The sequence below is a fragment of the Panthera pardus genome, unplaced genomic scaffold, assembly GCF_024362965.1.
Source record: "Panthera pardus isolate Hobbes unplaced genomic scaffold, ASM2436296v1 HiC_scaffold_21, whole genome shotgun sequence".
NCBI lineage: Eukaryota > Metazoa > Chordata > Mammalia > Carnivora > Felidae > Panthera > Panthera pardus.
The window spans coordinates 48,512,272-48,535,124 of NW_026526777.1; the positions used below are offsets into that span (position 1 = coordinate 48,512,272).

The 22,853-nt window shown below is 36.2% G+C and overlaps 1 protein-coding gene across 11 annotated transcripts in view; it reads right to left on the minus strand.

Annotated features, from left to right (window-relative positions):
• The window catches only part of RALGPS2 (Ral GEF with PH domain and SH3 binding motif 2), a 197,033-nt gene that overhangs the window by 121,344 nt on the left and 52,836 nt on the right, over positions 1-22,853 (minus strand). For 10 of the 11 annotated variants that reach the window (XM_053909228.1, XM_053909227.1, XM_019426220.2 and 7 more), the window contains 2 exons: positions 15,015-15,098; positions 4,504-4,593 (listed from right to left, as the gene is read on the minus strand). In XM_053909228.1, the coding sequence (XP_053765203.1) occupies positions 4,504-4,593; positions 15,015-15,098 (174 nt within the window). Of the gene's footprint in view, positions 1-4,503; positions 4,594-15,014; positions 15,099-21,495; positions 21,650-22,853 lie in introns of all 11 variants that reach the window. The other variant, XM_019426265.2, reaches the window with a different exon arrangement.

The window sequence follows — 22,853 nt, forward strand, 5'->3', positions numbered from 1 at the left end:
TCAGTACAGAGCCCGACACGGGGCTTGAACTCACGAGCTGTGAGATCATGACCTGAGCCCAAGTCGGACGCTTAACCGACTGAGCCACCCAGGCACCCCAATAAAACTCAATCTTAAAAACATGGAAAATGAAAACACATAAGGAAACAGGAATTCACAAATGAGAACAACGTTAGGTACTGGCCTCAAATAAAATGAAGATTAAACATGAAGACATTATCCAGAATGCAACATGAAAGACAAAGTGTTTTAAAAAAATGTCAAACAAAGGTTAAGAGACATAAGAGGTTTAAAAAAAAAAAAAAAGGCCAACATTTATCTAGAGGGAGTTGTAGAAGAAGCTGATAAAAGGCAATGGTAGAAATAATTATCTGAGAGATAATGGGAGATTATCATTTTCCCAGAGAACTAAAAAGACACTAATTCCTGGTGCCTAAAGAAACACACAAAACTGTAAGTCTGGAATAGCATTTTTAAAAAAATGTTTATTTTTGAGAGAGACAGAGGACAAATGAGGGAGGGGCAGAGAGAGAGAGAGAGAGAGAGAGAGAGAGAGAGGGAGGGAGGGAGGGAGGGAGGGAAAGAGACAGAATCCACAAGCAGGCTCCAGGCTCTGAGCCGTCAGCGCAGAGTTCAATGCAGGGCTCGAACTCATGAACTGTGAGATGGTGACCTGAGCTGAAGTCGGACACGTAACCGACTGAGCCATCCAGGTGCTCCTGGAATAGCATTTTTTAAGAACAAGATGACATAAAGATACTTCCAGGCAAAGTAAAATAAAGATTAACAAAGGATTTTTTTAAATGGTGTCAGACACTCAATATCACTGATCATCAGGGAAATGCAAATCAAAACCACAGTGAGATATCCTTTCATACTGGTCAGACTGGCTACTATCAAAAAGACAAAAAATAACAACTGCTGGCAAGGATATGGGGAAAAGGGAACCCTCGCACACTGCTGGTGGGACTGTAAACTGATGTGGTCACTATGGAAAGCACTGGGAGGTTCTTCAAAAATTTAAAAACAGAACTACTGTATGATTCAGCAATTCTTCTTGTGGATATTTATCTAAAGAAAAGGAAAACAAAATTCACAGTATGCTCACTGTAGCATTATTTACAATAACCAAGATGTAGTAAAACCTAAGTGTCCACTGACTGATGAATAAAGATGTGGTACATACGATACAATACAATATTACCCAGCCATTAAAAAAAAAAAAAAATGAAATCTTGCCATTTGTGATAACATGGTTGAACTTAGAGGGTATTATGCTAAGTAAAATAAACCAGACAAAGACAAATATAGCATGACTTCATTTAAATGTGGAATCTAAAAAACAAATGAACAAACAAAACAGAAACAGATTTATAGGAAAAAAACTGTTGGTTATCAGATGGGAGGGCTTGGGGGAGTGGGCAAAATAGGTGAAGGGGATTAAGAGGTACAAACTTCCAGTTCTAAAATAAGTAAGTCAAGGGGACATGATGTACAGCATAACAATATAGTAAAAAATATTATGATAATTCTGTATGGTAACTAGACTTATTGAGTTCACAATGCATAAAAATAATGCATCACTGATATATACCTGAAACAGGATATTGTTTGTTAATTATTCTTCAATAAAAAAATGGTGCCAGATACTCAAATGAAAAATATGAATAATCCATAATTCCTACATACAGAAAAAAGTTTTTCCACATAAATACTCACATACAAAAATCAAAGCTATAAAATTTTCTTAAATGAGATACTCTTTTTTTTTTTTTTTTTTTTTTAAGATGATTTCTTTCTTTTGAGAGAGTATGCGTACGTGTTGGGGAGGTGCAAAGAGACAGGGGGAGAGAAAATCCCAAGCAGGCTCCGAGCTGTCAGTGCAGAGCCCAATGCAGGGCTTGGCCTCACAAGCTGGGAGATCATGACCTGAGCCAAAATCAAAAGTCGGATGCTTAACCAACTGAGCCACTCAGACACCCCTTAAATAAGATACTCTTAAACGATATAATAAAAATTAAAGATCACTAAGTTTGACTACTAAAGTTAAGAACATCTATATGAAAAGATAACATGAAAAGAGTAATAAGAGAAGTCACAAATATAAAGATGGATATAAAAACATATATTGGAGAAGCAGTATCTAAAATTAAATAAAAAACTCTTACAAAAATCAATGAAAGATCAACACCATAAGAGACAACTGTTCAAAGATCTTGAAGAGCTATTTCAGGAGAGAAAACCTAAATGGCCAACACTGAAAAAATGTTCATTCTCATCACGTTCAATGAAAGCTATTGTTCTGTCATTTCTTTAAAGGTAATTTATCTTTTCTCTCTATACTTCTAGGGCTTAACCCCTCACATGAGCACAAAGAGAATCCCACAAGACAGCTTTCTAGCAGCCGCGTGTACAGCAACAAAAATGTGGTAACTACCCAAGCCAGAGTATACTGAAGAACTGGTGGTAAATGCAAGCAGCAGAACACTCTACAACAGAGGCACACCCAAAGCCGTTGGGCAACAGTGCTGAGTAAAAACACCAAGTTATAAGAGTATAAAAGTAGTTATGGAATAATTTAAACAAAATTCAAAAATATAAACAACAATCTATTACTCAGGAACACACACATGTACAAAACTAGAGAAGAAAAGCTAACGTAAAGTTCAGGGCAATGGTTCCTTTGGTAGGAGGGCAGGGGACTGCGTATGCGGAGGCCTATCAGAGTTCAGTGGGCAGTGGGGACATGGGCGTCCACTTTATCATTCTTTTGATACTTAAAATATATTTTACAATTTTTCTGTGTGTCTATAGGATGATTAGTTTTATATGTCAAACTTGATTAGACTGCAGTACCCAGTTATTTAACCAGACAATAACCTCGGTTTCGCTATGGAGCAGTTGTGTAGATACAGTTAACATCCATAGTCAGTCGGCCTTTTGGCTAAGATCAAGTGTAAATAAAAGAGACTACATTTGATAATGTGGTAGGCTGCATCTAATCAGCTGAAATGCCGTAAGAGTATAAAAACTGAAGGTTTCCCAGAGAAGAAATTCTGTTTCAAGACTGCAGCTTCAATTCCTGCCTGAGGTTTCTAAGCTGTCCACCTGCCCTACAATCAATTTCACACTTGCCAGCCCCTTCCCCCAACCATCGGAGCCAATTGCTTAATCTTCTTTATACATTTTACGTGCATGTATATTTATTCTGTCTCTCCAGAGAACCCTAACGGATACAGTCTACTAAACAAGTAAAAGACCTGCAAGTTTTGTAACAGACGGAATACAGAAGGCAGCGTCAGAATAGAGGGATTTAAAAGACAGTGTGAGCCAAAAAAAAAATTATGAATTTACAGCTTGGAATGAAAGAAACTACTGTCAAAAATAACTTAAAAGTCTAAGAGTCTGAACTGGAATTAAATGATCACTCGATGAGGAAGGTAACAACGAGCTTGATAGGCAGAATTTGGTGGTTTTGAGTGGAACATGCAAAGCCCATAAAAAAACTAACAAAAATACCAGAAAAGAAAAAAACAAATTCAGAATGTATGGAGAAAAGACATGAATTTCTGCTAGCTAAAACTCAATATTTATCAAACATATCACAGAGAATGTTTTCAGAAATTTTATGACACTGCCACAGAAGATCACATTTTGAAAGCTAGCTCTGCCACCTAGTGCCACAGAACGTTAGAATACAACTGCTTCCAGGTGCGCAAGGAAATTGCGGAGGCGTTCCGACCTATAGCAGTTACAATTTTAAAACAATTACGATAACTTAAAATTGTAAACATGGCATTCTCATTTTAGTCCACCTTCATTCCGACATGAGGTAAGTTATGAATTTATTCTAAGAATGGTGAAGATGTGGCTACAATTATACCACCTTTTAGTGAACTTACCATAAATTTAGAGTTGTCAGTTTTAAGGAAATATTGGTATCCTCTTGTGGAATGCCCTGTTCACCCTCCTCTCTGAATTCTGACCATCCTTGAAATCCATGTTCCTTTTCTCTTGCTGCATTCATTATCTATGCCCCACAATAACTACTCAATTAACATATTTGGTTAACATCCTCTTTATACTATTCCTTTAAAAATAAAGTCTTATTCTCCACAGGGTTGGCAGTGATAGATTTCAAAAACAAATAATCAATATACATTTTCCTACTTAATCCTATAAGGCTTTCTCAATTACCTGCAGGAGAGTCCAGTATTTTGTAAATACTATACTTCACCATAATCTGATCTCTGCCTACTTATCCAGTCAAATTAGTAATATATTCCAGCTACTCTAAGACAGGGAGGGGAGAGCTAAATGGAGGAAGACGGGAAGAATAAAGAAAAGGCAAAGAAAACAGGCATCCAATCGAAAGAGTCAACATATTAATCAACAGGCCTTATTTTCCAGGGTCAATAAATAGTAAATAAAGTATCACAGGCAAATAGTCACTCACAATGCTGAATGGCTGGACTCAAAAATAAAAATACAAGTCTTTCTTACCTTAGCAGTTTTAATATAGTGGCTCAAAACTTCTGCTCTAATTTTTAATGTCTGAGCATGAAGAATTTCTCTAACAACCCAAAAGCTTACCTGCAAATAAAAATTAAAAGGAGTTGAATGGCAAGATTCTTCACTCACAAGGATCAAATTAATGACAAGAGCTACTTGGTGAATGACCTATAGCTGGTTAAAAAACAATACTTTCTTTTCTCCTTCCGGCTCCCCGCCAGGATATAACCAGTCTTCAAATGTTGCATACATTTCATATATACATGATATGTATGTGCATAGAGATATACATGTGTATATGTGTATGCTTATACACACACACACACACACACAAACATGACTACGAGTTTTGATTTGTAAAAGCAAAATAAATTTTGAAGGAGTTAATAAAACTGGTTTTATTGCATTATTACAACAAGAACACTATACAAATACATGTAATTTTATTCTGAAACATCATGGCAGAATTAGATAAGCTCTAAGATCAGACATTATAAACTATGCTACTTAGGGCAAGTTTTTCTGTGGCTGTGTAATCCCACCCACATTGCCATTTATTTACATTATGAAATAATACCATAAAGAAGTCATTCTAAAATTAAACTAAGATTATATTTTTAAAATCATGTAATGCTTTCTAATTCAATAAACCACCTTTACAATTTCTTTTAAAAATCATTTATCAGAAGGAAGGCTAAATCTAAATTACTAAAATGCTCTATGTACTCTGATGAAAATAGTTTGCTTCTCATAAATATAACATTTTTAATTCATTTACTATGAAAATAAAACCAAGGCACTCTCAGTTGGCTTGAACTTACACAAATCTAAATACAAGGTGTATTAGCAAGAAATGATAGTGCAAAACATAGTGCCACTGCCTCACATTTCTTATCCCTGTTTTAGTGAGAAACATTTCAGATTTTACTTGCAACTTTCATCTATAAACTGCCAAAATGTACATATTTTGTATATATTTTACAAATGTATATGTAAATATAAAATGTATATATTTTATAAAGCCATATTCATATTTGTTACTATATCTGGGCTACTAATGACAATAATTATCCCCCATTCTGATAAAGTACACTTCTAAAATATATCAAAAGTTATACTTTATTTTGTCAACAACCTTGGCAAATATCACCTGTGAATTTAAACTAAACTGCATGATTACTGACTTTATTAAATTTAATGCGAGGCAAATTTTTTTTTCATTTTTTTTTTAACATTTATTTATTTTTGAGACAGAGAGAGACAAAGCAGGAGCAGGGGAGGGTCAGAGACAGAGGGAGACACAGAATCCGCAACAGGCTCCAGGCTCTGAGGTGTCAGCCCAGAGCCCGATGCGGGGCTCGAACTCACGGACCACGAGATCATGACCTGAGCCAAAGTCGGACGCCCAACTGACTGAGCCACCCTGGTGCCCCAATGCTAGGCAAATTTTAAGACAAAATGCCATCATGATTTTAAAACATGGCCAAAAGGTCTCTGTCATTCTGTCATTGAAAGTTGGGGTCTATGTCACCTGTCATGTCATCTGGACAGGCTTGTGACTGCTTTAATGAACAGAAGATTAACAAAATTGATGCTAACTTCCAGAAGATGGTCATAAAAGAAAGCCTCTGCCTTGACTGCCAGAACATTCTCTCTGAGGTTCCTGAGCTACTGTGTAAGAAGTCCAACTTCTGTTCATGCTGGACAGGCTAAGTGCAGGTGCTCCCCATTTGACAATCCCAGATAAAGCCAACCATACCCCAGAATACTGATCCAGAATGACCCACACAAAGATACAGTTCAATAAAATTACTGGGAAAAAATCTTTTGGCCATTGAGACAAAAAGATAAAGTGATTTTTAAGGAAAAGAAAATGTAATTATCACCGGACTTATCAACAGTAACACTTGTCAGAAAAAAAAAAAAAAATGGAGTAATATATCAAAAATCATCAAGGAAAGAAAATTGTACACAGAGGACAGGCACATTTGCCAGCATGCAAGAATTCAGGAATTACTATTCTCACGAGCCCTTCCTGAGTACTGTAATGGATAACAAGCTCTAGGCAATCAACATGCCTTGATAATCAGGATTCTGTGAGTAGAAGAAAGAACATGTGGACGCAATACAGAAGAGTTGGAAAAAAAACTCTATAGTCGGTCCTGAATTTGAATTACAAGTATCTATGCGAACTCACGAGATATTTTATCTTTAAATAGTTGTTTGCTTATGTGTGTGTGGACGACATATAGAAATCTTAGCTACCTCTGCTGAAAAAGGCATAGAAAATAGCAATGAGCATTTCTAGCATTCAAGTCCATTTCCCCCTGTAAGAAACCAGGACTTATTAAAGAACGTTGATTCCAGATACAGGGAAGGGATGGGAGCAGGTAATGGACAAAATGAACCTGAAATATCTTTGCATACCAGATGGCAAGGAAACTATTAAAGACTGTTAGAATCATGACAAAGGACATGAAAGTGGCTCAGCTGGTTAAGCATAAGACTCTTGATTTCAGTTTAGGTCATGATCTCATGGTTTTGTGAGTTGGAGCCCTGCATCTGGCTCTGTGCTGACTGTGGAGCCTGCTTGGGATTCTCCCTCTCTTTCTGCCCCTCCCCCTGCTCTCACTCTCTCTGTCTCTCTCAAAATAAACAAACTTAACAATATACTTTTTTAAAAAGGTAATAACTGCAATGGGTTGAAACACATCATATATGATGTTTTAATTTGTAAGTTCACAATGGTACTTAAAAAAACTACTTGGTCACTGTTAGAGGAAGTCAGAACACCAATTCATTATCTTCAAAACAACTAAATAATGGGAAAGAATTGAACATTTATCCTTCCTTGCTTATAGGAAATGGATCTCTGGGTAAGCAAATACCAGATGAGGGAAAATGTCTCTTTATAAAAGCATTCCAACTAATAAATGAAAAAGAATGAAATGTGAATTAACCTTAACATTTTTTTAATGTTTATTTATTTTTGAGGGGGGTGGGCAGGGAGAGAGGGAGACAGAGAATCCAAAGCAGGCCCCAGGCTCTGAGCTGTCAGCAAGGAGCCCAATGCAAGGCACAAACTGTGAAATATGACCTGAGCCTAAGTCGGACGCTTAACCAACTGAGCCATACAGGCGTCCCAGCCTTTTAACAACTTCAGTTAATTAATGGATCTAGACACAGCTGCTAAAATCCTGAAAAAGACAACCAGATATTATGTGCCTCCTGATGAAAAAGAAGAAAAACAACAAACACAACACATATTCTTGCCAAAGGCACTGAACCCAACTGAATCCTTGGAACCAGCACTAACACCCAGAAAACATAATATATTACACTGTATTAGATGCAATCTAGATTGTGGGAGACGCAAAATTAGGTCAAAATGCCTAGGTGCCTCCACAGGTAAATGATAAGGAAAAGAAAAGGAGAAAATGCCAATTAAAAAGTCTTAAAATTTAACAAATTTTAAAAATTGGCAAGGGTAAATAGTTGTGTCTGGGGACACATTTAGGTGATAAGACTATAAAAAGACACACAAGAAAGTGAGTATGATAAAAGGACAGTGATTATTCCTGGAGGAAGAAAGTGTGTGACTGGGCTGAGGTACATGTAGGAGTTTCTAAAGTTCAAGTTTTATTTTTGGTCTGGGTGATGTTACAAGGATATTTGACAATAGTTTATTGAACCATGTATTTGTTTTGTGGGTTTTTTGTATCCACATTTTAATTTACAGTAAGTTATGAGTAAGAAAATAAATGAGTAAGAAATACAAGAATAATAAAAATGACCAGGGAGATTTTAAAATGACAGAACTTGTGGGGTGCCTGGGTGGCTCAGTCGGTTAAGCGGCCAACTTCGGCTCAGGTCATGATCTCGTGGTCTGTGAGTTCAAGCCCCACGTTGGGCTCTGTGCTGACAGCTCAGAGCCTGGAGCCTGCTTCAGATTCTGTGTCTCCCTCTCTCTGACCCTCCCCCATTCATGCTCTGTCTCAAAAATAAATGAACGTTAAAAAAAAAAAAATTAAAAAAAAAAAAAGAAAATGACAGAACTTGTGAAAATGAAAAAACGAAAGAAAAGTGAAATTAAAATTAGTAAGAGCTAGAATGAAAAGGTCCGTGGAGATAATGATCTTTGTTTTTCCTGTTCACTAATATATTCCAAACACTGAGAACAGTGCCCAGGACACAGTGAAGCTTAATAAACATTTACTGAATAAAAATGAAATCCGAATCATTTCATATCAATTAGGTTGCAAAGTCTGATGATACCAACTGTTGACAAAGATGAGAGTAACGAAAGTTCTTGTACTCTGCTGGTGGGAATGCAAAATCAGTACAATCATTAAAAAAAAAAAGACACCATCTTTTATAGTTAAACATGCATACATTCTCTCTGACAAAAATTTTATATCTAAACACACATTTTTCTAACCAATTACAGTGGGTTTTTTTTTTACCCACTTTAATGTATCAATTTAGTAAGTCTAAGTAGCAATGTTACTACTTTATTAAGCAGAAAAGATCAAAGAACGTATCATCTAATACAAATAAATATTATTTCAGAATACTTCTGTTTCAGCTGTGTGTCTACACTGAATCACAGTGTAAAATATTTTATCTTATCGTGGGTCACCATCAAAAAAGTTTGAAAGCCACTGCCTAGAGAAACTAGTATACATAAGTACCAAGACTCAGAATATTCCTAGCATCATTCTTCATAATAGCAAAAAATTAGGAAACATATCTCATGGTCATCCTCAAAAGAATGATAAATTCATTTTGATATATTCATACAATGAAATGCTAGAAAACAGTGAAAAATCAATGAATTAGAGCCAAATACATCACCATGGCATCAGAGAAACACAAAGTGAAAAAAAGCCAACCATAAAAAAATATATATATAGTCTGATGATACATTTTATGAGGATGAAAAACAAGATTATACAACATGCTGTTTCAGGATACAAACATTTCCGATGAATCTATAAAAGAATTACAAGAAGAGTTTAAAAAACTTTTAAAAACCTGCCCAAAAAACCAAAACCCAAATTTTCAGATAATGGTTATCCTTGAGAGAGGGTACAGGGAAGAATATGTAAAATGTTTAAAGAGTTTGGGTAATATTCTAGCTCCTAGCTTAGGTGGTCAATTCAAAATCATTTATTAGAATGCTTTTTAATACACATTCATCACATGAACTTGCCATTTCTGTAGGCTAACAATGGTTGAACATCAGCAGTTTCACATGACTCAAACAAATATTTAACACATTCTTTGAAATGTACCAAATATTTCATAAAAAAGTAAATCCTAGAAAACATTTATTCATAGGATATTTTTAACTGTAGTTGCTTTATTCAGTTTTATAATCATATAGAAGTGTTATAAAAACCTTATATTTGCAGCCAAAAATATGTTAAGCTTCAAGATAGTTTTCTCAACTGTTTACATGGAACACTTCAAATGTATACTGAACTAAACAGAAGATAATAATGAAGTCCCTGATGTATATCAACCAGTTTCAACAATTATCAAGTTATGGCCAAACTTTTTCACCTCTACCCCTCCCTTCCCCTCAAATGCCCCAGGAATACTGTGAAGAAAATCATAGATAATATATAACTACATCTATAAATTTTACTTTCAGAAAGTAGAGTCTTTTTTAACAAACATAACCCATTATCATGATCATTCTTAAAAGCATTAACTTCTAATTATCAGTCGTATTTCCAATTATCTAAAGATAATGTCCAAAACAAATTTAAACAACCCTTCCCCAATAAAAAAGAAAACAAAAACAAGAACCTCCACTGGCCAGAAGGCAAGCCCCCAAGTTGTCAGAGGAATATCCAATATAGAATGATGATTAAAATTATGACACAGTTCAATCATAGGAGATCATAGAGATACTAAAAATGTTTTCAACATATAATGATATAGGAACATTTAATGGTATGCCATGACAATAAGGCTATAAATTACATGCACAACATGATTTCTATTAAATTAAGAAAAAATAAAGAATGAAGAAAAGGATATATGCTGAAATGTTAACAACAGTCATGTCCACGTATTTGTTTTCCCCTCAGCTTTTTATACATTTCTACGTTTTTTCAATTTCCCTGCAATACATAGTATTATTTTGATAATCAATAGAAAGCATAATTTAAAAAATTTTTTAATGTTTTTATTTATTTTTGAAGGGGGGAGAGAGAGAGTGAGACAGAGCATGAGCGGGGGAGGAGCAGAGAGAGAGGAAGACACAGAATTCAAAGCAGGCTCCAGGCTCTAAGCTGTCAGCATAGAGCCCGATGTGGGGCTTGAACTCATGAACTGTGAGCCGAAGTCGGACGCTTAACTGACTGAGCCACCCAGGCGCCCCAGAAAGCATAATTTTTAATGGGATGGGAGAGAGTTCCATTTCTGGTAATGTGGAGTAGCTGGTATCTTTGGGAATGCTCATCTGATTATAATTCCAAATTATAAAAACAACTATTTAAAACCACAAGAGAGGGACGAAAAGAAGGCAGAAACTGGAGAACTGATCCTTGAAAGAAGATGCGTTGGATGAGATTTGCACTTGGTTCACTGAGGATGCTTTCTAGTTACCACAATGTGGGCAACTAAAATTCAAGCAGAAGGCCATAGTCTTAATGGTTTCAAAAGTCAGAAGCCAGGTGGCCAGAAAGTGAGGGGATAAATTCTAGAAAGGAAAGAAAGATAAGAAGGAGATTCCCCCAAATCTATATAAAAATGTCATCTAACTCTCTGGCTGACCTTGGAACTGTGCATGTGCAAGGGAAACTCTAAGAAGCCTAATTGAAAACAAAACCTAAAGGAAATTATCTGTTCTCCAAGGAGAGACAGAATTTGAAGTTTGAGTCCAGCGAAGTTAACTGCTTGCTAAAATAAAAATCAACACTCTTCAAAAGAGGAAAACAAAACCATTATTACACTATATGTTAACTAACTTGGATTTAAATAAAAATTTAAAAATGCAAAAAAAAAAAGGAAAAAGAAAAAATACTGAAGAAAAGTCATAAATAAGTTAGTCAGAGATAAATACCACATGTGGAATTCAAGAAACAAAGTAAAGGAGCCAAGGGAAAAATGAGAGACAGAGGCAAACCAAGAAACAGATTCTTAACTATAGAGAACTGGTGGTTACTGGAGAGGAGGTGGAGGGGGAATGGGTTAAATAGGGGACGTGGATTCAGAAGGGCACTTGTGATGAGCACCGGGTGATGTATGGAAGGGTTGAATCACTGAATTGTACATCTGAAACTAATATTATGCTGTATGTTAACTAACTGGAATGTAAATAAAAGCTTAAAAAAAAAAAGAGGACAACGGAATCCAGAATCACTATTATGTATCATCCATAATGATAACTATAAAACTTTAAAAATTATCATACATGCAAAGAAACAGAAAAATGTGACAGTTAAGAGGTAAAGCACTAAAAGGACAAAAACAGACCCCAAGATAACTCTTTTGTTATAATTAGTGACAACTAGATGCAACATGGGATCCCAAAGTATCTTGTAACAATAACAAAAAGGATATTAGTGAGAAAACTGGGGACATCTGAATAATGTCCTTAGCTTAGTTAATAGTACTGTACCAATGTTGATTTCCTGGCTCTGATAACTATACTTCTGTAAGATGTTAGCACTGGGGGAAGGTAACATCTTATATGGAATATAAGAATATGGAAACTCTCTGAACTATCTTTGTACCCTTTCTAAGTCTGAACTGAAAAGCAGAGATTCAGACTGAATTACAAAAATGAAAGGTATGTTAACTAACTAGAATTTAAATAAAAATTTGAAAAACAAACAAACCCCCACCAAAACAAAATAAACCTTAGATTCCTTAACATTAAATTGTCGTTGTGCATGTGATTGTTGTAAAGTTCAACTGGGGATATTTTTGAGAAAATATAGAGAAGAAAATGGAGTAAAAATGAGTTCTTAAAACAATTATAATGTAGTTCTGTTGCTAAGATACTAATGATGTATTTGATCAAATAATTTGATTCTTTTAATATATATTTAAGGAAAATTTTAAAAAAGGAAAAACTACCACTTATCAAATTCAAATGGATGTCAAATGGAATACTACACAGCAATAAAAAGGAATTATTAATGCATGCAACAAGTATAAATCTCAAAGACTTTATGCTTTGAGAGAGTGAAAGAGACTAGTTTCAAAAGGCTACGTACTATATGACTCTATTTATATAAAAGTCTGGGGGCGCCTGGCTGGCTTAGTCGGTTAAGGGTCCGACTTCGGCACGGGTCATGATCTCACAGTTCGTGAGTTCAAGCCCCGTGTTGGACTCTGCTGACAGCTCGGACCCTGGAGCCTGCTTCAGAAGTCTCCCTCTCTCTCTCTCCCTCTCTCTCTCTCTTCCTCCCCCGCTTGCACTCTGTCTCTCTCTCTCTCTCAAAAATAAAGATTAAAAAAAAATTTTTTTAATGTCTGGAGAAGGCAAATACAGTGATGGAAAAGAGCTCATTGGTCACCAAGGGTTAGGGATAGAGAGTGGGTGTGACTACAAGGGTACAGCACAAAAGAAATTTTTAGGGTGATAAAAGTGAATTTTGATTATACTTATATAAATCTACATATATGTTAAAATTCCTAAAATAAAAAAAATAAAAAATAAAAAAAGGAAGACCCGATATGCTATCTACAAAAAACTCATTTTAAAAATAATATTGCACACAGGTTCCCTCTAAAAGATTCTAACTTCTTTCAAAATTTGCTATTTCAAATGTCCTATGATCCTACTAGGAGAAATTAATAGAGTAATGGAGCTATTAAGTGAGATTATAGGATCTATTATGATCTGGAATAAGGATAAAAGCTTTTGGTACAATGTGACATATCTGACTCTGACAACTTTTCAGCTTAAGAATAATATTATTGCTTAAAATGTAAAGTCAAATTTGTGAATATTATAATAATGTTTTTGTATGGCAAAGAAAAAAAATTTTACTGTGGTAAAAAAATTCTGACCAACTCAGAAAAATTTTGAAAACAACTTCTATATAACTTGAATATGAAATTCAGTGTAAGACATGCTTGCCCTGTGTCCCTAATAATGATTTAATCTAATTTTTAAAGACTTTGATCTACTTCCATTTTGGGGAATACAGTGAACCAAATGCCCTGAGAAACTATTTGCTACAAACTCCTAGAAATGTTGGGTTGAAGACAAGAAACTTTTTTTAAAAAATGTGTGGCTAACTTGAAAGGAAGGATTTCTTCCCCTGGAGGCCAAAACAAAGAGGGAAATAAAGGCAAAGCAGTAGTTACAAGAAAGGGCACTATAGCTGCCCATGGAGGATTTTCTCTCAGTGACATAGGGGCTCGGGATTTAATACTCCTTCAAATACAAGGACCCCATCTCTACTCTACCACCTCTATGTCTATCTAAGGGATCTTCAAAGGGCTAAAATGTAGACTAAAACAATTCCCTTCTTGGCAGAGAAAGGCAGAGTAGATGGAGAAAAATAAGTCTTTTTAAAAAATGTTTATTTATTTATTTTGAGAAAGAAAGAGAGAGGGTGCACACAAGTGGGGGAGGAGCAGAGAGAGAGAGAGGGAGTGACAGAATCCCAGGCAGGCTCCACACAGTCAGCGCAGAGCTCAACACGGGGCTCGATCTCCTGAACTGTGAGATTGTGACCTGAGCCGAAATCAAGAGTCAGACGCTTGACCGATGAGCTACCCACGTGCCCTGAAAAATAAGTCTTTTATAAGAATTTGTAAACATCCCTTAGTTGGATTTGGAGTTGAAATTTCCGCTACGGCAATGTACGGATGTTCCCAACCAAAACATATAAAAAACTGTCCTAAGTCAGTATAGCCCTTGGTACCAGCAAAAGCAAACAAAAAGCATTTCAGAAGAGATATACCCTCACTCTAGGTGGCAGCAGAATTCCCACAAAGTACAGATATAAGCTTAAATGATGAGTGCTCAATCCAAAATTAGAAAATGCATAAAAATACAAACCATTCTGAACAAGGATTAGCAGAAATAACAGAGAATTAGTACTCCAAGGACTCTGGATAATAACAGAAATTATAAAATAAAATGATGAAAATTATCTAAGAAATATTAAAAAAATCACACTAGTGTAAAAGTGTACACAGACTTGAAATAGAAATGACCCATCTGAAGAGAATTAGTGAATTGAAATACAGAACTGAGGAAATAATGCAGAATGGAACACAAAGAAACAGATATAAAATACAAAAGGTTAAGATAACAGGTAAAAAAGAATGTCAAGTACCAACAAATTTCCAACAGAAATTACAGAAGAAAAAAAATAGAGATCAGGCAGGGGGACAGTATTTGAAGAGATATTGGCTGAAAATATGCCAGCATTCATGTGAAAAGCTAAACTACTTCTTAATGAAAAATTATATATTGAGGAACTGAATTTCAGAAAGTAAGTATCAAAATTTTATAGGCAACTCACATGATTAAATCTTCTTGTGAAGGCAACGGCATTTGGTGCAGAACTGTATTTTTCTTTTTTATTCCATCCACAACTTGAAAGCTCCTGAAAAAATAGGTTAAAAATAAGTTCATGAAATAGCCCAGTTTTCTTATTATATTAGGGGTTTCACAACATTAAAGACAGTTGTGTCCCCTCCTAGAACCATTGTATTCAAGAGGAGCATATCTAATACTGTAACCATTCAGTTAAATCATAAAAACAAATTTTACCCGTAGAATATAAGAGGGCAAAATTCCCTATTAGAACATAGGTAACTAGACCTACACTCCACAGGGAGATTGGTGGATTCTCCTTCTGAAGATATTGGAGTGTCAACAGGAAGGACCTATAGATAATGAGAGCTAGGCTTCCTACAACGTACAGTGAACCCTACTAGTTGTCAAGCCCCATTCCCAGTCAGTTACTCAGAGCTTCCAATCAGCTTTCCAGTACCTTCTTCTTTGAGCTGACAGCTAACTACCCCATATATGTCATGAAACCTCTAATAAAAGGGCTCTTGATACCCCACAGGGTCTGTCAATAGAATTCAAAGGGCTCAATAAACTTAAAAACTTAAATTTCTATTTTATACTAACTTCTGATATGACATTCCTTTTTATCTTAAATGGAGAATACAGATTACAGAAGAATTGGCAATGCATGTGACGTTACCATTGATAAAAATCACAGATATTTTCATTTTCATATCACATTACAGTTAGTGCAGATAGCTCAAAACTATCATTGATACACATCACTAGTTTGATATTATGAGCTCATCATCTCTGGATCTTACTTAATGTTAACATAAAAGCACATATATATTGCTATGTGACAGTTTTACAAAATACTTTGGGAAGTGTATTTTAATAGAATTGACTTCCTTTGATTTTAAAGAAGGGTTCAGATTCATAGGCTTCATTCAGGGGCCAAGGGAGTCCAAGGTTCAAAACAGGTTAAATATCCTGCTATAATACCAATAACCACCACCAAAAAGAAATAGAATCTATAGGAGGAAAAAAAAAAAAAGACTCTGAGGAAGCTGAGTTAGGGAAGGGAACCAAAAAAACTGAGAGAAGAGAAAGACAGAACCATATATTTACTACTCTCAGATAAGAATAGGTATTGCTCCCATTAGGCAAAAACAGGATACATTCTATTCAGAGAACAAAACACAGCCTTTGGAAATGAAAAACACACTAAGGGAGATTTTAAAAATCACTGTAAGAGTTGTGAGATAAAGGTGATAGAATCTTTTAAAAAATAAGCTCAAAACAGGATCCAAATATTCTGTTAGAGAGTCCGTAAAAGTCAATGTCTGAATAATAACAGGAGTTTTATAATTTTTTTAATGTTTATTTATTTTTGAGAGAGAGACAGAGTGTGAGTGGGGGAGGGGCAGAGAGAGAGGGAGACACAGAATCTGAAGCAGGCTCCAGTCTCTGAGCTGTCCGCATAGAGCCCACATGGGGCTTGAACCCACAAACTGCGAGATCATGACCTGAGCTGAAGTCAGACCTTAACCAACTGAGCCACCCAGGTGTCCCAATAACAGGAATTTTAAGAGAGAACAGAGAAAATAGAGAAAAATATCTTACCCCCCCAAAAAAATTTTTTTTAGTTTTATTTTAGAGAGAGAGAGTGTCTGTGTGCATGGGCATGCAAGCAGGGGAGAGAGGGAGACAGAATCTTAAGCAGGCTCCCTGCTCCACATGGAGCCCAACATGGTGCTCCATCATGCGATCCTGGGATCATGATCTGAGCTGAAATCAAGAGTTAGATGCTTAACTGACTGAACCACCCAGGTGTCCCCCCCGGCCCCGCTAAATTTTTTAATGCCCCTCCCCTAAGAAGTTTAAGAACAAGATCTGTCTAGTGTTCTTTACAGTGGATTAAATTTTTAAAACCCTCAAAACAAGGCCTAGCCTCAAAAAAACTGTAGCACACTGGAGACTAAGAGATTAAATCTGTAAGATTCAAAAACAAAACAAAATAAAACTAGATCACACGCAGATCAAAGTATCAGATACCTCAACAGCAACACTGAAAGATAAAGACAACTGAAAACAAAGTCTTCAAAATCCTAGAATTCTGTCCAACAAAAAAATGAATTAAGTATGAAAGTATACTACAGACATTTTCAGACATGCAAGTGTCAGAGAATTTGTTTTCTAGGGACCTATTCTCAGGAAAATATGTGGTTCCTCAAAACAAACGAGCAAATTAAGAAAAAAAAAAAAAAAAAGACATGGGATCCAAGAAACTGAGCAACCAATACAGAAAGAAAATATTGCAAAACCCAGATTATCAATAAAGGGAGATCCTGGGACATAGCTGTGAGCAGAGCTTAAGAACAACAGTCCAGATAGTAACTAAGCAAGAGGTAAGAGATTCCAAGAGAGATACCTCTCAAAAATGAAACAATACCTAAGTGTTTGAACACACTGAGAAGACACATTCACTATATTCACTTCTGGCAGAAGAATTAGTGACAAGTATAGAGAAAGCTTAAGTAAGTTGTTAGCTCAAGGAACACAAAATTTAAGTAATCATGGCTCCACTGTAAAGAATAGTTGAGCCATGATTACTTATTCATGTCGAAACTGTGACATAACTATATGCGAAAAAGAGGAGGAACAGAACTGTATAAAGGTCAAGGGAAACAATATAAAAATGTGAAATCATTTTCTATAGTACAGAGTCAATATATCATATCTAAAATTTTAAAAATCAGGGGCGGCTGGGTGGCTCAGTCAGTTAAGCGTCTGACTCTTGCTTTCAGCTCAGGTCATGGCCTCGCGGCTTTGTAGTTTCAAGCCCTGCATCAGGCTCTGCACTGGCAGCTCAGAGCCTGCTTGGGATTCTCTCTCTTCTCTCACTCTGCCTCACTCTGCCCCACTCTGCCCCACTCGTGCTATCTCTCTCAAAATAAATAAACTTAAAAAATTTTTAAAACCATAAACAGTAGACATTTAGACATATTATTTGAAAACTGGACATAAATTCCTGCAAGAAGGAATAGTTAAGGCACTGGATGAGCATGGGGCTCAAGGGTGGAGGCCGGTGGAAATACGGGACTTCTTAAATGTGATGTATGCCTGTCTTCCATAAAATTTTAAAACAGAAACAGAAAGAAATGGACTGAGAAGGGGACTGAGGAAACAGTTACGGTGATACTACAAAATCTAACTAAAACAGAAAAATTAAGGTGATGTTTGTTTCCTTATATTGGAAAAAGTGGTAGATTCAAGATATCTTGGAGGCAGGCAGGATTTGGTCAAAAATTGGATCCACACAATGTAAGCCAAGAATGAGGTGTCCAGAGGTACCAAGACTCCCAAGTTTTCGGCTTGAGTAATGGAGATAAAGAATACTAAAGGAAGAAACGGCAATCATTGCTTTAACACAGCGGACAAGCAGTAAATGCTCTGAAGATATCAATAACTTTTTTAAAATCTAAAGCTAGATCACAACCTTCAGATTTGAAATTACTAAAGGAAAATATGGAACAGAAACAACTCTACAGTAAAAAGACAACTGCTTGTTAGCCTAGATACAGGCTCATTTCACATTACCTCCTTGTACAGACAGAAAATATTTAGTGACAGATACTACACGAACATGAAAATGACATGACAGCTATATTAAAAACATCAAACTTCTAGAAAATATTTTTTCTAAAAATATTAATATAACCATATTAATGTAACTACATAAAGATAGCATATTTTAGGACAAAATTCCTCGGATTAGATCTACAAATACTGAGCTCATTTTAAACCAATTAATATAACTTCCAAATACATATTAATGCTATTAATATACAGTGTCTGTGTCAAATTGATGTCAACATAGCCATTCGATAGAGTTCAAACTCAGTTATGCAGCTTTACACAAAACGTAAATGTCATTTTCCTGTTATAAGTAAGGCTGTACCATAAATAATGAATATCCTTGCACCTTCTCTGACATTTCTGATCATTTCCTAAAAATATAGTCCTAGAAGTAAAATCACTAGGTCAAAGAGTCTGAACCCTTTCAAGGCTTTGATCCCTGTCAAGCTGCCCTCCTGAAATACCGAGTCATTTATACCACCACTACTGAGTCACTTTCCCAACAGTCTCACCAAATCTGGGTATATTTATCCTCTTTTTGTATATCACTACTTTAATTTCCCCAACTGTAAGGAAGAAGTGCCTTTGTTAAAAGAAGTGAAAAGGGGGGCGCGTGGGTGGCTCAGTCAGTTAAGTGTCTGAGTCTTGATTTCGGCTCAGGTCATGATCTCAAAGTCTGTAAGATCAAATCCCATGGTGGGCTCTGTGCTGACAGTGTGGAGCTTGGGATTCTCTTTCTCCCTTTCTCTCTCAAAATAAGTAAATAAACATTTTTTTAAAAAAATTGAATGAACAAGATTTGTTTTAAAAAGGAGAGAAAAGGGAGGGTGGAGGCTGTGAATCACTTATAAACCCACCACTGAGAGAAAACCTATGAAAACACCTTCCCAATCTTGTTTATGTGCAAAAGGGGGCCTAGTTTTTTGTTTGTTTAAAGTAGCCAGTACTTTTATTGTCCTCTTCTGTGTGATTTAATCTTCTGGTTTTATGCTTAAAACCTTCTCATCCAGAGAACAGGTGTCTTAACAGCAGCAGTGAAAGAATTAACACTAACAGAGATTACCATGTGCTAGGCACTATTATAAGTGCTTTATACATACTCACTTGAACCTATCTTCACCATTATAAATTATTATGATAAACAAGGAACCCAGTAAAAGTGTCAGTGAATTATGGCTTTATTTTTTTACACGAAAACCTTTTGACTGCTTTTCTGACTCTTCAAATAAAAAATAAGAGGTTTTGAAAAATTCATCCAATTCTTAGAACATTTCAGCATCATTAACTTAATGGAAAAATGCTTTGTCCCTTAACAGAACCCTTGGAAGCCAACAGAAAGGAGGTGGGGATGAATCAATTTATAGTCACATCACTTGGGAGTACATAGATTAAAATTCCACTGGAGCCCTCTGTTCTAAAAGAATTTGTACTTAAAAACTGTGAAGAGGGGCGCCTCAGTCAGTTAAGCGTCCGACCTTGGCTCAGGTCATGATCTCGCCACTCTGAGTTTGAACCCTGCATGGGGCTCTGTGCTGACAGCCCGGAGCCTGGAGCCTGCTTCAGATTCTTTGTCTTCCTCTCTCTCTGCCCCTCCCCTGCTCGCGCTCTGTGTCTCAAAATGAATAAACGTTAAAAAAAAATTTTTTTTTAAATGTGAAGAAACAAGCAGGTTTTTTAAACCTCTTAAGATAGTAGCTACCATTTCCCCTTTGAGACAATTCTATATTACTAGCACATCTAATATAATAAACTGTAACTGACAGAGAACAGATTAGTGGTTCGAGGAATTAAGGACGGTGGGAAGTAGGTAGGAGTGGGGCTGGCTGACTATAAAGGGGTAGTACAAGGGAGAGAGATCTCTGTGGTATTGTAATAGTTTTGTATCTTGACTGAGATGATGGTTAGACAAAACAACACATAAGATGTTATAAATAAATAAATAAATAAATGTTATAGCAGTCCATCCCCTGGTTTTGATACCGTACCATGCTTATAGGAGATGTAGCTTCTAGGGAAAACTGGATGAAAGATAAATGGGACCTCTCTGCGGTATTGTTGCAATTTCATACGAATCCCTAATTATCCCTGTACTATTTTTTGCCAAGTTCCAGTAAATCTGTTACTTCAAAATAAAAAGTTAAACAACAACAATAACAACAAAAATCCATTTAATGAATTATGGAGCTGAAATTGCACTGGGACTCCAAGAAAGAACTCACTAATTTCTTCTTAAACCTTGACATGCATTTGTATTAGCTAGCCTTAGAGGAATTTTGCCCTGCCCCAACTCTAACTCTCAACAGCCACTGAACTTCTCTGAGAAAAAAACTGCTCTTCCCTTTGCCTCGGACTCTGGATCTTCCTCCAAGAGACACTAGGGAACAATCTAAGAAATAAATCCTCCCACCCATGGTATCTTGCATTTGACAGCTGAGCAACCTAGTCAAGGGTTATCCTATACTAAAACATCTCCCATGAATACCAAAAAGAAAGCTTAGTGACTCAGAGGATTTTTTTAAAGGTCTGATTTAAGAATAGGACTGATTTGAGTTGCGTACACCATGTAAGTCAGCCTCTATTTCAGCAAAGGTTCAATGAAATAGAGCAGCCTTGATACCTCTTAAAATCCGTTCAAATGGATTTAACTTAGAATTTTAAAATCAGGCAGTAAAGAGCAATCTAACAGTAACTCACACAAAAAGGCAGTTTTTAACTGGGCATTGAAAGTGTATTTGCAAGAATATTCACGGGTGCATTTTGAGCCCTGAAACTGTCGAGCCCGATTTTCCACTGAGTTTATTTCGGAAGCACATGGGAAGCAGACACCGCAACTGAGGACCACCTACCCTATGAAAGAATTACTGAATTTCACAGGAGCCACAGCTTCTCTTATGCCTCTTGTAGGTTTGTTCTGTAAAGTCAAATTCTTGATCTAAATTTCATCTTGTAGGTTCCAACACTCTTAAAAGGACTGCTCTAAGGGTGATGTTGTAGGGATACCTAAAGATAGAAGAAGAGAAAAGGCCAATATAGACCAGCATGTAGACAGAGAATGAGAGAAGAGAAGAAAAGAAAAGGCGATGGAATGTACACAAGACTGCGGGGGTGGGGGGTCCTCACAGGAAGAAGACAGTTTGTTTTTTCACTCAAGTATAGTTGACACATGAGAGAAGATAATTATTGCTAAGGCACTCTTATGCTCAAAAATGCAAAGCTTTTTTAAAGGGATATAATATATCCGTTGGCATTCGTCCTATATGGCTATTTAGAAAGAAGTCTCAGCCACAGACGACGTGCTTGCTACAACTCCTGTATTTTTAATCAACAGAATAAAGTTTTGTAACTATAAAACTGCAATATGATATGTTAGGTCAAAAGATCAATTCTCTTTCCTAACGTACTCACATTCTCTGTTCCCCCTCCACCTTCCTCCCCACACATTAGTTAATTAATTAATTAATTAACTAACACTGCCCCTGTAACGACAGCCGAGATAAAGGCAGGTGCTACCTTCTGCTACCACCGATGCCGTGGCACACCTCCTCTCCCCGTCAGTCATGTTCCTCTTCACTCCCCTCGTTCTATTCTAAGCCTGACCTTGCTACGTAGTAAGCGAGTTCAGGTGATGAGGAGCAATCATAGAACTTACAAAACAGCCCACCTTGCTTCTAACAGAAAATTTCAAATCTTTCAGGTCTTCTTTGCTTTCTTCAAAGCTCTCACTATATTCATGAATGGTTTACATTTTAACTCTAATGCAAATGGTAGTCTTCATTAAAACAAAGACAGAATTATGGTATTCCTGATGTTGGAACTTCGTATGTTGCCAAGATCATAGTCTCTGCATCACAAGAAAGCTAGCATACAGAAAGTTCTTTTACATACTGTCAAAAATATCTCAATTGTAAGTTTTTCAGAAATGTTTTAGTAAGATTCAGAATCACCTATTATGTACTTTCCCTCACTTAACCAGCATTCTTCCTCAGTCTCTAGGGTACCCCAGTTATACAGGAATACAGGAGGGCCTTATCTATCCTCTGTATTTAATGTCTGTTTATTGATACAATCTAATGGCTTACTGTACCGACTTACTGGAAATTATAATAAAGTGTCAAACTTTCTTCTTTGAAGGTAATACACGTCAGAGGACTTTCTGTGAGAGCCGGTCGCTTTGTGAACACTTAAGAACCTCGTAAGAGGCAAA